Genomic DNA, 13,563 nt, shown 5'->3' with positions numbered 1-13,563 from the left:
TGACATCAGATTTCTGTACCGTCCATGAACCCATGAAACTACCTCAATGTTCCTCTGTTGGACTGCTTATTTATGTTCTGAGACTGGAACGAGGGGACATTGCCTCAAGATTCGGGGAGTAGATTTAGGACGGAGATGAAGAGGAACTGATTTTCCCAGAGAGTGCTGAATCTGTGGAATTCTTTGTCCAATGAAGCAGTGGAGGCTACCTCAGTAAATATATTTAAGACAGGGTTGGACAAATTTTTGCATTGTAGTGGAATTAAGGGTTATGGGGAAAAGGCAGGCAGGTGGAAATGAGCCCATGGCCAGATCAGCCATGATCTTATTGAATGGTGGATCAGGCTCAACGGGCCAGATGGCCTACTCCTGCTCCTATTTCTTATGTTCTTATTTTTATTCTGACTTAACTTTTTTTTCATCTTACACTGTATTGCTGCCACAAAGCAACATATTTCATGATCTATGTCAGCGATAAGAAACCTGATTTTGATTTCGATTTACTTTATTTCAGTAACACAGGTTGTACAGGAGGAACTCAATGGGTCAGCCAGCATCTATGGAGAGAAATGAAGAGTTGACATTTCAGATCAAGCCCCTTCACCCAACTGTGATTGTGAATTTCCCTCCATAGATGCTGCCTGACCCATTGTGTTCCTCCAGCACTTTCTGTGTTGCTGCAGAATCCAGCATCCAAAGTCTCTTGTGCCTCCACTTGATTTCAGGATGTGTTTTGTTGTTAGGCATCTGGTTTGCCAGCAAAGGACTTTACAAAAAGACAGGCACTTCAAGAGTGCAGTGGAATAAACAAAAAGGGTAATTTTGTGATTTACAGATCATTCCACATTGAGCACAGGGCTGTGCAAGTTTAAATTTTTAAGCCCAGTCTATCAATTTTCAGTGAATGCCAGTACTACTGTTCTGAGCCTATAGCCATTGGAAATCATGTACAATGGCAGAGACCCAGCACAGAAAGACAGCTTTCGTTCTGCCAGGCTGCAGCTTGTTTTATGTCAGGACCCCAGAAATGAAAGACATTCACTAAAATCATTCTGCACTCATTGCTGAATCTGAGTTGTTAAAATGAGTCCAGATTTCTATTTTTAATTATGTTCTGGTCGCTCCCGATCGTGATTACATTTGAGACAGATACTCTATCAGTACTAATAAAATATTGAAGCATAACATACTAATTTTGACCTGCCATCTCTACATCATTATCAGGTATTGTGTTCACTGTGTCCTTTTTAACTGAATAAAGAGAGAACATTTTGTTTATTTGGTAAGAGTATATTCCATGCATATTAATACGTATATTATGCATTTGAAATTTGAAATCTGTTTTTGCAGTCCTCATAAATTAAATGTGTGATCCTCGTGTTGTTTCACCTTGCACTTGCAAATGTGTAAAACTGGTCCAAGTTGAAGATCGAAATTAATGAATAATAACCCTGCTGAAATCAGTGCTAGCTCATTTTCTGGATTTTAAAATAGCTTTGTGATGATTATAACCTGCAGTGATTTGGAGTTAATGACAAAGATAAAGCAGGTGACCAATTCTCTGAAGGTTTGCACATGTTGAATGTATTTACAGATTCTGCATCTTTTGAAAATGTTATTTGCATTTGTGTCATGATCTGAATGTGTTTTCAGCCAGAGCTGGGGGCATCAAGTCAAGTTACATTTTCTGAAGCATTTGGAGACTTATTTTGACAAAGGAAATGAATTTAAGATTGTATCTTGAGTGCAAACACAAATGGGGACATGGGACGCACATCTGGAGGTGGAGGTGGATCAATAGTCAATAGGTCAAGGAATGAGGGGAGGGGGATATGGGGAAAAGGGACGGAAATGGAGATCAGGCCAGCAGCGATCACTTACTTACTTACTACCCATTATGCTGCAGGCGCGTAGAGCTGCAATGAAGGTCAAAGATTCTTCATTGCTGTTTCTGAAGCAATTATTTTGACTAGTCAGAGTTGCTAGCCCTGAGCTAAACCTCCCGCCGCACCCCCCCAAACCTGGAGAACCGGTGGACTGCTCTTAGTCTGGCCTCCACCCTTTGATATGATTGGCATGGGTGACCCTTCCAAGAATCAAAGCACAAGACCCTGACTCCAGCCAACATAGGTCTCCTGGTCACTAAGCATGCAAGCCACCAAACCCTACAACAAAGTTGTGGTCCTCTTGGAGACAGTAGAGATCAGCCATGACCATATTAGAAGCTGGGCAGGCTCAATAGGTCTGGTAGCCAGCTCCTCCATTTTTTTGTTGGTGTTCCTGTGTTCCACTTTCCCTCTCTGCTTCTCCATCTGCATCATCTCCCTCTGCTCTACCTGAAACACTTTAATGATGATGCAGCATTATGATGAAGGTATCTACTGTATTCAAAGAAGAGAATCAAATTGAAATGATGAATGGCAAATAAGCACACAGGCATATTTTGCAAAGCCTTAACTGGTTTGTGGCTCAGGATTTCTCTGCTGAGTACAGACCCAAACTATTTACTCTCTCCTGATGAACAGAGCTGAGGAATTTCTTTAGCCAGGGGGTGGTAAATCTGTGGAATTCATTGCCACAGATGGCTGTGGAAGGCAAGTCATTGGGTATATTGGAAGTGGAGATTGATAGATGCTTGCTTAAAAAAGGCACTCAAGGTTACGGAGAGAAGGCAGGAGAATGGGGTTGAGAGGGATAATTAATCAACCATGATTGAATGGAGGAGCAGACACAATGGGTCAAATGTTCTAATTCTGCTTCTAAAGCCGCAAACATAAAATGCTAGAGGAATTCAGCAGACCAGGTAGCATCTATGGTAAAGAGTAAACAGTCGACGTTTTGGGCCAAGAACCTTTATCAGGACTGATAAGACAATAAGATGGAAGAGCAGAGTTAGGCCATTTGGCCCATTGAGACTGCTCTGCCATTTCATCATGGCTGATTCAGTTTTCATCTTTGATGAGGGGTCTCATCCAGAAGCATTAACTAGTTACACTTTTCCATAGGCACTGCCTGGACTGCTGAATTCGACAAGCATTTTGTGTGTGTTGCTTTGGATTTTGAGCATTTGTAGATTTACTCGTGTTGATAATTCTACTTCTATAATTTTTGGTCTTATGAACTTCATGTTACCCGTTTATTATTTTAGCTTTTGAGAGTTGACCTCTGGGTGAGGGTGCATGAGTGAGTGAGTGTGTGTGTGTGTGTGTGTGTGTGTGTGTGTGTGTGTGTGTGTGTGTGTGTGTGTGTGTGTGTGTTTATGATACTGCATCATTGTGCCTTATGACAGAGCATACTTTTAATGGTGTGCAGTTCACCTTGACCTACCCTGTTCAGTCACAAAATCTCCTTCAGCATTTCTCCATGGTTATTTTCATAACCAGAGGAGACTTCTAAGGCAATTTCCTGCTGGGCAGTTCTTAAAGTGTCCCTGGTAGATTTTGAATTCAACTCTCCCTGGTAGATTTTGTGTCCAACTCTCCACCCCTGACTCCTCCACCACCTCCACCCCTAAAGACACATAGGATGTTTCACATGTAGCCCCCCCCCCCCACACACATATACTTCGTGGAACAGAAACACCTTCTTATGGTTTTGTGGATAAGTTTGCGGATGACACCAAAACAGGTGGAGGAGCAGGAAGTGTTAAAGAAACTTTATACTTTATTGTCGCCAAACAATTGATACTAGAGCGTACAATCATCACAGCGATATTTGATTCTGCTCTTCGTGCTCCCTGGAGTACAAATCGATAGTAAATATTAAAAATTTAAATTATAAATCATAAATAGAAAATAGAAAAGGGAAAGTAAGGTAGTGCAAAAAAACCGAGAGGCAGGTCCAGATATTTGGAGGGTATGGCCCAGATCCAGGTCAGGATCCGTTCAGCAGTCTTATCACAGTTGGAAAAAAGCTGTTCCCAAATCTGGCCGTACGAGTCTTCAAGCTTCTGAGCCTTCTCCCGGAGGGAAGGGGGACGAAAAGTGTGTTGACTGGGTGGGTCATGTCCTTGATTATCCTAGCAGCACTGCTCCGACAGCGTGCAGTGTAAAGTGAGTCCAAGGAAGGAAGGTTGGTTTGTGTGATGTGCTAGGCTGTGTTCATGATCTTCTGCAGCTTCTTCCGGTCTTGGACAGGACAACTTCCATACCATGTTTTGACGCACCCCAGAAGAATGCTTTCTATGGTGCAACTATAACAATTAGTGAGGGTTTTAGGGGACAGGCCAAATTTCTTTAGCTTCCTCAGGAAGTAAGGGCACTGGGGGGCCTTCTGCAATGGAAAGGTTGCAGAGAGACTTGGTCAGTTTAGGAGAGTGGGCAAAGAAATGGCAGGTGAGGTACAATGTTGAGAAATGTACAGTTGTATATTTTGGACGAAGAAATAATTGGGCAGATTATTATTTAGATGGGGAGAAATTTCAAAAATTGGAAAAAAAGGGACTTGGGGGTCCTCGTGCAGGATACCCTAAAGGTTAACCACCAGGTTGGATCGGCAGTAAGGAAATCGAATGCTACGTTGGCATTCTTTTCAAGAGGAATAGTGTATAAGAGTAAGGAGGTGTTGATGAGGCTCTGTGGGGCACTGGTGAGACCTCATTTGGAATACTGTGTGCAGTTTTGGGCCCCCCATCTTAGAAGGGATGTTCTGATGTTGGAGAGAGTTCAGAGAAGATTTACAAGGATGATTCCTGGAATGCAGGGGCTAACATATGAGGAGCGTTTGTCGGCTCTTGGATTGTATTCATTAGAGTATAAAAGAATGAGTGGGGATCTCATAGAAACATTTTGAATTGTTGAAAGGGTTGGACAGAGTAGATGTGGAAAGGCTATTTCCCTTGGTGGGTGAGTCCAGGACAAGAGGCCACAGTCTTAGAATTAGAGGGTACCTATTTAAAACAGAAATGAGAAATTTGTTTAGCCAGAGGGTCGTGGATTTATGGAATTCGTCGCCACATACAGCTGTGAAGGCCAGATCATTGAGGGTGTTTAAGGAGGAGATTGATAGGTGTCTAATTAGTCAGGGTATCAAGGGATATGGGGAAAAAGCCGGAAATTGGAACTAGATGGGAGAATAGTTTAGCTCATGATGGAGTGGGGAAGCAGACTCGATGTCCCAAATGGCCTTCTTCTGCTCCTTTGTCTTGTGATCTTGTGATCTTATCCCCATTTCTGCTTTCTGGCTGCCACGGTGAGTGTCAACAAATACACTCAAAAACTGATATCTTTTCTGTGTGTTTGTGCTACAAAGTTGGGAGGCACAGTAGAGTAACAGTTTGCATAATGCCAACACAGTGCCAACAACCCAGGTAAGTAAGTTTAATAATAAATAAGTTAAGTGACAGCTGCTTTGAATTTAGGCCAGTTGCCATTGTGACCTGCTCTAGTCTGATTTTGGCATTTCTTTAGAATCATAGTTATATAACAAGGTAATAGATCGTTTGGCCCAATGCAACCATGCTGGTTGGAAAGCCATTCCACACTTGTTTCTGAGCAACTTTGTGGGCTCTGGGCAGCGTTGTCAGAGTGCACAGAAGATGACTTCAACCCTTTTCAATAAACGCATTGGATATGACACTGCATGCACATTGGAAGGTATATTAATTCATCCAATGTACCCGTTGAACCCTATGTAATGTAAAAGTTGAAAAATCTTGCAAATACATTCTTTCTCAATAATGTTAACAATACTGATCAAGTTTTAACTGAACTCGAACCCGTCAGCAACCAAATAACAAGGTCTATGTTTAGTTCTGTGACCTGTCTTGCCAGTCAACTATTTCATGTTGAACTAAGACATTGATTTGAATTTTGAGTAAAAGCCCTCATTTCATGTTTACAAGTGAACTATATGATTGCTCATCAGTTGGGTGATGGTGTTGGGAGAGGTGGAAGCGTGTTGATGAAGCTGACAAACAGGTAGAAAAGACTCTGGACACACATTACACAGTCTGCAAGATCTGCCATTTGTTTTCCCCGTACTAAACTCGCTTAGCTTAATTAATGAAACTCTCCACGTTCAGCATGGTTTCTAAGCGATTGGCAGTCATGCAAAACAACGAATAGTGAGAAAAGTGAACCAGAAGCCTGGTTCACATGGCCTGGTTGTGTGATTAATTGTGTTGGATGGTTTGCTATTTTGCAAGAGTAATTTCAGTTCCACTGTGTGGTTTTCTCAGTAGATTTGGAGATTCTTCTTACCTTGAGTTTAGTAAGTCCCAGGCAATTTCTTTTGATACACGTTAAGTTTTTTTTTCTTTATCTCACACTTTGTGGAGTGACGTCCAGGGTATTCACTCTCAATCTAACCCCTGGAAGTCATTGGTTTTGTCTCTGTTTGATTCAGCACTATAATGAAGTCTGAAGTCAAGCAGTCCTGATGGAATCTGTAATATTTACTAGTGAGCAAATTATTGGTGAGTAAGTGGTACTTGATGGCCTAGTCAGTGATACCTCCCATCACTTTGCTGATGATTGACATTATACTGTCAAAGCAATATTGCTAGGATTGAAAAACCCTGTTCTTTCAGGGCAGTAAATAGCCAGGCAATTCCCCATGTTGTCAGGTGGATATCAGGCAAAGGTGCACCTAGTTCGAAGATCAAGTCAGCAGCTCTTCAGTCTGGAAGTTATAGGGAACAGCACCTGGACTTACCCGATGTTTTCTTCCAATCCTGGAGATCATGGAAAGGGACTTCTTGTAGTCTGATTTCTGTGAATGATGTGACTTCATGGAGACTGAGGCAGATAATCCACATGCACTCTTGGCTGAAGGCAATTGGTAATGTGTTCAAGCTTCTTCCAGTCACTCGCTAGAGTCTGCCCCTGGTTGAGGTTCATGCCGAGGTTTCAAGTTTAAGCTTATTGTTGTTATAGGCTTATGTACACAGAGTATAGGGAACAGAGGGTGTATGGGGTGTCAGGGAGGGGTAGCACCTCTGGTGGGAGAACATGTCGCGTCCTTTTCAGGGCGGTTAGTCCACCTTTGGTCCCCACCTGACACTCAGCTCTCACCTGTGGCTCCCCGTAGCTGTTTGCATGCGACAGCGGCCACACCCCGGGCAACGGCTTCGACAAGCCGGCTAAACCAGGTGAGGGTAGCCGACGGGTCTCAAACCCTCGGTGAGATAGGGAGTTGTCTATCCCAGCATGTGAAGACAGACTCCAGCAGATTGAGCGGATGAGACCAGTGGAAGGTCCAACGGTCAAGAAGGCGGTCTCTGCAAGCGTCATGGAACGTGTAGAGCAGAACAAGACACAGAAGATGTCCTGGTCATCCACTGCACCTAGTCCCATCTCCAGCTGTCTCGACTCTTGTCTTGCCGTTGGATCCAGATGGGAATTGGGAAGAGAGAGTGAGGCTGACGCTGCGCAACTTTCCCTCACTTAAATCCAAATCAAGCGCTGGTCTCGACACCATCATAATGGTATATACCATATAAACTATATACCATGAAAATAAACTTATGCATCTACTCCCAGTAGTTTGCAAGGGAAGTAAAAAAAATACAGTATACAAACATTATTTATATAACGTCTGTCTGTGTGTGTCTATACACACACACACACACACACACACACACACACACACACACACAACAAGGATGTTGTCAAGACTTCAGGAATTAGGATATAGGGAATGGTTGAATATAGGACTTTATTCTCTTGAGTGTAGGAAAATGTGGGGAGATTTGAAAAAGGTTTACAAAATTATGAGGGATATAGACAGGGTAAATGCAAGTGGACTTTTTCCACTGAGGTTGGGTAAGACTAGAACTAGAGGTCATAAGTTAAGGGCAAATGGTGAAACATTTAAGGAGAACCTGAGGGGGAAGTTCTTCATTCAGAAGATGGTGCGGGTGTGGAATGAGCTGCCAGCAGAAGTGGTGGATGCGGGTTGATTGTAACATTTAAACGAGGTTTGGATAAGTACATGGATGGGAGGGATATGGACAGAGGAATGGGTCAATGGGACTAGGCAGAATAAAAGTTTGGTGTGGACTAGATAGGTTGAGGGGCCTGTTTTTTTTTTGCTGTAGGCTTTATAACTATGACTAAAAATTAACAAATTTAAATTAACATAAATTATACATATACGTGTGCAAATCAAAGCAAAATAAGAAACACTAGTGCACGATTAAGAGAGGAAAAAAAAATATTGTCTGAAAAAGTGTTGAGGTTTCACAGGTGGTTCAAGAACCCGATGGCAATGGGAAAAAAGCTGCTATTGAACCATGAGGTGTGGGTAATTATAGGGTCTCCTTCCACTGACAGCCATTTATATACTCATCAGCATTCAAGGCTGAATGGCACATAAATTCTGATCCATCGTCAAAGGACTCAGCTTTCTCTATCATATTCTTAATTTATTCTTAAGCACAAAATAAAGTTTTATGGTTTACCAATTTGGTAACAGTAGGAATTTCTGCTGCTGCTCCTGACATACTTTTCAACATTTCTTATTGTGCTGGGAATGATGCCTTAATTGATTTTAAGATATTGTCTTTAATTATGATTAAGGACTTTCAGGTTGTGGTGGAAAACATTTGTGTTTCTCTCAATTATATCCAATACATCATGACTGTCTACTGTTGAGATTCTGAATCTATTTGCTTGTGCATTACTGCTATAAAGAAGGCTGCTTTGAATCAGAATCAGGTTTATTATCACCAGCATGTGACGTGAAATTTGATAACTTAGCAGCAGTTCAATGCAATACCTAATATAGAAGAAGAAAAAAAAAGTAAATCTTATTCCATATACTTTATGCAGTATACATATATTAAATAGATTAAAAATCGTGCAAAGAACAGAAATACTATATATTTTAAAAGAGTGAGGTAGTGTCCAAGAGTTCAATGTCCATTTGGGAATCGGATGGCAGAGGGGAAGAAGCTGTTCCTGAATCACTGAGCGTGTGCCGTCAGGCTTCTGTACCTCTTACCTGATGATAACAGTGAGAAAAGGTCATGCCCTGGGTGCTGGAAGTCTTTAACAATGGACGCTGCCTTTCTGAGACACCACTCCCTGAGGATGTCCAGGGTAATTTGTAGTTTAGTACCCAAGATGGAGCTGACTAGATTTACAACCTTCTGCAGCTTCTTTCAGTCCTGTGCTGTAGCCCCTCCATACCAGACAGTGATGCAGCCTGTCAGAATGCTCTCCACAGAACAACTATAGAAGATGTTGAGTGTATTTGTTGATATACCAAATCTCTTCAAACTCCTAATAAAGTATAGATTCTGTCTTACCTTCTTTGTAACTGCATCAATATGTTGGGACCAGGTTAGATCCTCAGAGATCTTGACACCCAGGAACTTGAAACTGCTTACTGTCTCCACTTCTGATCCCTCTATGAGGATTGGTATGTGTTCCTTCGTCTTACCCTCCGGCAATTCACAATCAGCTCTTTCGTCTTACTGACATTGAGTGTCAGGTTATTGCTGTGGCACCACTCCAGTAGTCAGCATATCTCACTCCTGTACGCCTTCTCGTCACCACCTGAGATTCTACTAACAATGGTTGTATTGTCAGCAAATTGATAGATGGTATTTGAGCTACGCCTAGCCACACAGTCACGGGTATAGAGAGAGTAAAGCAGTGGGCTAAGCACACACACCTGAGGTGCAGCAGTGTTGGTCATCAGCACAAATGGATGGGACTCATTCCCACAAGGAATTATTTGGTGGTCATTCCAGCAGCCTTATCACAAATAAATATAACTGCTAGAAGTAGGCTAGTAGGGCAATGTCTGGTAAGTATTCTCTTCTATTGGCTCTTTCACCTCACTGCAGGCCAAGTGTGGTGATTACACCATTCAGGACCTTTTTCAGTATTGGCTTCCACTTACGAAAGACATGGACACTTCCACACAGAGTGCATTCTAGAGTCACTGAGTTATATAGCATGGAAACAGGCCCTTTGGCTCAACTTGCCCACGCCGACCAAGTTGGCTCTTGGACCGAGTGATCTACTCCACCTCTACCACTTTCTTTGGCAGCTCATTCCTGATAAACACCAACCTCTGTGTGAAACATTTCCCCCCACGTACCTTAAATTTATGCTCTCTGGTTATAGACTCCCCTTCTCTGAGAAAATCGCAGTGGTCATTCGCCTCATGCCCCTCATGACTTTATAACACCTCTATAGGTCACATCTCAGCATCCTACATTCCAGGGAAGCTGAGGGATGACCTAATGGACGTACAGTATGTTAGAGCAATTTTTGGGTTTAGGGTATATACATTGAGCAATTGACTTTGGCTACATGTCTTCACATCTGAATATGTATTGTAGATTTAATTTGGAGTGCAGCTCTGAACAATGGATTCCTAAAAGCAGTGAATCCCAGACCAGACAATGCTGATTAAATTCATTTGGATGTCTGTGGTGTGGATATGATTCCGGAGGTGTGAAGGTTGTATGTAGTTTCAAAGAAAACATTGGCCATACATTGTAAATATGGAATTGTCCTTTGATGTCTGGCACATAATGTATTGAGCCCCACGATGGGCCAACAGACCTTTCGAGCAAAAGCATCTCTATACTATGCCTGCTGTACCTTGCTTTGTCGATTTAAGAAGATGCTTTGTACCTACCAGTAATTTTCTCCAGTGACTTCATTTACGCAACAACATAGTATATAACATCATCCTCATCACTGCCCACTGCAAATTCCCTGCCATCACTCTACACTGGGGAAGTTTACAGTAATTGGAAGTATAGTTGTTTTATTGGCAATATCACTGATACACGAGATTTTCATGCTGAATTTACTTAATTACTCAAATTTAAATTTCTTATCTGTCACTCTACTGCAAGATTCAAATACTTCTCTCAAACAGATGAAGATCTCTGAATTATTAATCCAGTAAATCACTATTAGCATTCGTTAACACTGCTAAGGCAGAGAGAGCATTTTGCTTTGTGGATTGCAGTGGATGCTGTATGTTGGAGGTGTGGTGTGCTATGAGAGGATGATTTAAAATGTCTCTCTAAGTGAAATTATGCAAGCCTTTGAAGAACATGATCCTCTCTTTCTCTCTTTTCTCTTCTGGTCTAGAATGGAAATACTTGCTGCTCAGTCAATGTGGCGTGTCTCTACAATAACTGAATCTCATTTCCTGGACTGGTCTTCTTTCCGTGCGTACAGCACAGGTAACCGTGAAAACATACCGCAGAAAGGCCCTCGCATTGTAGAAGCAAAAGCTATCAAACTGAACAAGATCTCCAGGAATTTGCGTGTCGTGGAACAATCCTGCACTTTTATGGCTCTCCAGTTAAATATGTTTCACTTTCAACTCAAGGTTGGGACCCATTACCATGCTGTTAGAAAATAACACTTCTATATTTTTTACAGAATTTTGGTGGCTATGTGTGAAAAACTGGATTGCTATATCTGACCTTATAGATAATATCTGTCCAGAGTTGTTGTCCTGTTTCTTTGTAAATCAATTATCTGAAATACTGTGTAATAACTGTTTGAGCACTGAATGTCTTCTGCTGTTTTTAAAATTCATGCATTTCTGTCAAACAATCCAACAAATTAAATACCATTGAAATCGAGTGCTGAACATAATGAAGAAATAGAGTAAGAAAATTTAAAAATGTGTAGTTTTCTTTTTTGGAAGAAGAATCTAAACCGGTTCTGGTGAAACAATCCTCAATTTAGTTAGACTGGGATTTGAAGTAGACTGTTCTTTAGGGATAAAGTAACTTCCATTTCATTACCGAATGAATGATATACACTCAGTGGCACATTATTAGTTACACCTGCTTGTTAATGCAAATATTTAATCAACCAATCATTGAGTAGCAACTCAATGCATAAATGCATGCGGTTATAGGCAAGAGGTTCAATTGTTGTTCAGACCAAACATCAAAGTGAGGAAGAAATGTGATCTATCTGACTTTGACCATGGAATGGTTGTGTTGATGTCAGACAGGATGGTTTGAGTATCTGAGAAACTACTGATATCCTCAGATTTTCATGCAGAACAGTCTCTAGAGTTTACAGAGAAGAGTGCAAAATAAAAACAAACAAAAAATAATCCAGTGAGCAGTTGTTTTGTGGGCAAAAGTCTTGTTAATGAGAGAGGTCAGAGGTGAAGGTCCAGACTGGTTCAAGCTGACAGGAAGACAGCAGTACTTCAAATAGCCTTGCATTAGAACAGTGGTGTGCAGAAGAGCATCTTCAAATGCACAACACGTCAAACCTTGAAGTGGATGGGCAATAGCAACAGAAGACCACACCTGTACCTAATAAAGTAGCCACTGAATGTACATCCTTTTTCCAAGGAACAACAAATCTAAAATGGCAGTGTAATTCTTTCCAACGATTTAGTAATCAAAGCTAATATGAGCATTGAAAGAGGCTGAGATTTTTATCTTCTTGAAAATCAGAATTAATCAAATAACAATTAGCTTTTGTTTTTGGAATTTTAAGCACTTTTCTTTCTTTCTCTGCTGCGTTGATTTTTCTACTTTTGAGTTTTCATAGCAAGTAATTGAGGGATCTTTTTAAGATAACACGTGTAGTTGATTGTATTGTTTGATTATGTCACTCTTATTGACCTGCTGCATTAATCCCAGCAAGCACAACATTCCAGCAGTAGAAAGACCCACAAGTGTTCTGCAATGGGGTTATGGGCACTTTGGAGAACCTCTGGAAACGTCAAGGCCATTGTATTTCGAACATTTGCACTGCCTGTGTGAATCCAAACTGGAAGTGATTTATTCCCAGGATATTTCCTGTAATTATGAAGCAGTACCAATAAACAATGCTAAAATTAACTCTAATTACTGGTAATTTCATAAATGTACTGGCATCAGTTATGACTCTGATTCATTTATCAGATCAGATCAATGTACTGCTTCAGATACGTCTTGGCGTTGTCTTTAACTCGGTGCTTTACTTTGTAAGAATGAACAAGTAACCTGGTGTGATGCTGTAATTCTGTGCTGATAGAACTAAGGGTGCTGTCTTTTGAATGCAGCACTACATTTGACGTAAAAGATGCCTCAATTAATTGTGGAAGTCCAGCAGGGTGTGGCCAATACATATCTCTCAGTCAATACCTTGAGCAGATAACGTAGTCAGTGTTATTTACAGGACATCACTGTGTGAAAGCATGCTGTAGTTTTTGTTAAAAACAATGATTACATTCCAAATATATCTTATTGACTCTAAACATTTTTGCAAGACTTGATATCATGAAAGTGTTAAATAAATGTATATTCTTTCATTATGGTTCATCTTTCTAATAAAAGTAGTCAATGATGGAAGAACCTCATCAAGGATTGTGTAAATCAGAGACAAATGCATCAGTCTCCAGAAAGACAAAATAAAAATTTCATGACATATGTCAGTGATATTAAACCTGATTCTTATTCTATTTCCGAGAATTTAGTTATAATTTGTAGTTTTGTTTCTGCAAAGTTATAACTCAGTTTTTAGGAAGAAGTTGGACAGAAGATTTTCAGAGCAGAACAAAGGAAGAGAGGCTTCACTTTCATGGAGAAACTGGAAAAACTAACTGATCCTGTTATCACAGTTTATGAGCCTG

General features: G+C 40.9%; 1 protein-coding gene across 5 annotated transcripts in view; it reads left to right on the top strand.

The window, feature by feature from the left end:
- Positions 1-13,296, top strand: part of LOC140205268 (protein kinase C-binding protein NELL1-like) — a 1,028,119-nt gene extending 1,014,823 nt beyond the window's left edge. The window contains exon 20 of one of the 5 annotated variants that reach the window (XM_072272741.1): positions 11,061-13,296. In XM_072272741.1, coding sequence (XP_072128842.1) covers positions 11,061-11,111 — 51 coding nt within the window. In that variant the 3' untranslated portion in view covers positions 11,112-13,296. The remainder of the gene's footprint in view (positions 1-11,060) is intronic. The other 4 variants (XM_072272739.1, XM_072272737.1, XM_072272738.1 and 1 more) reach the window with 4 other exon arrangements.
- The last annotated feature ends 267 nt before the right edge of the window (positions 13,297-13,563 follow it).

Source organism: Mobula birostris, chromosome 11, assembly GCF_030028105.1.
Source record: "Mobula birostris isolate sMobBir1 chromosome 11, sMobBir1.hap1, whole genome shotgun sequence".
In the NCBI taxonomy this organism is placed as follows: Eukaryota; Metazoa; Chordata; class Chondrichthyes; order Myliobatiformes; family Myliobatidae; genus Mobula; species Mobula birostris.
The sequence above is the reverse complement of the archived record's forward strand: the minus strand, read 5'-3'. Positions and strand labels throughout refer to the sequence as shown.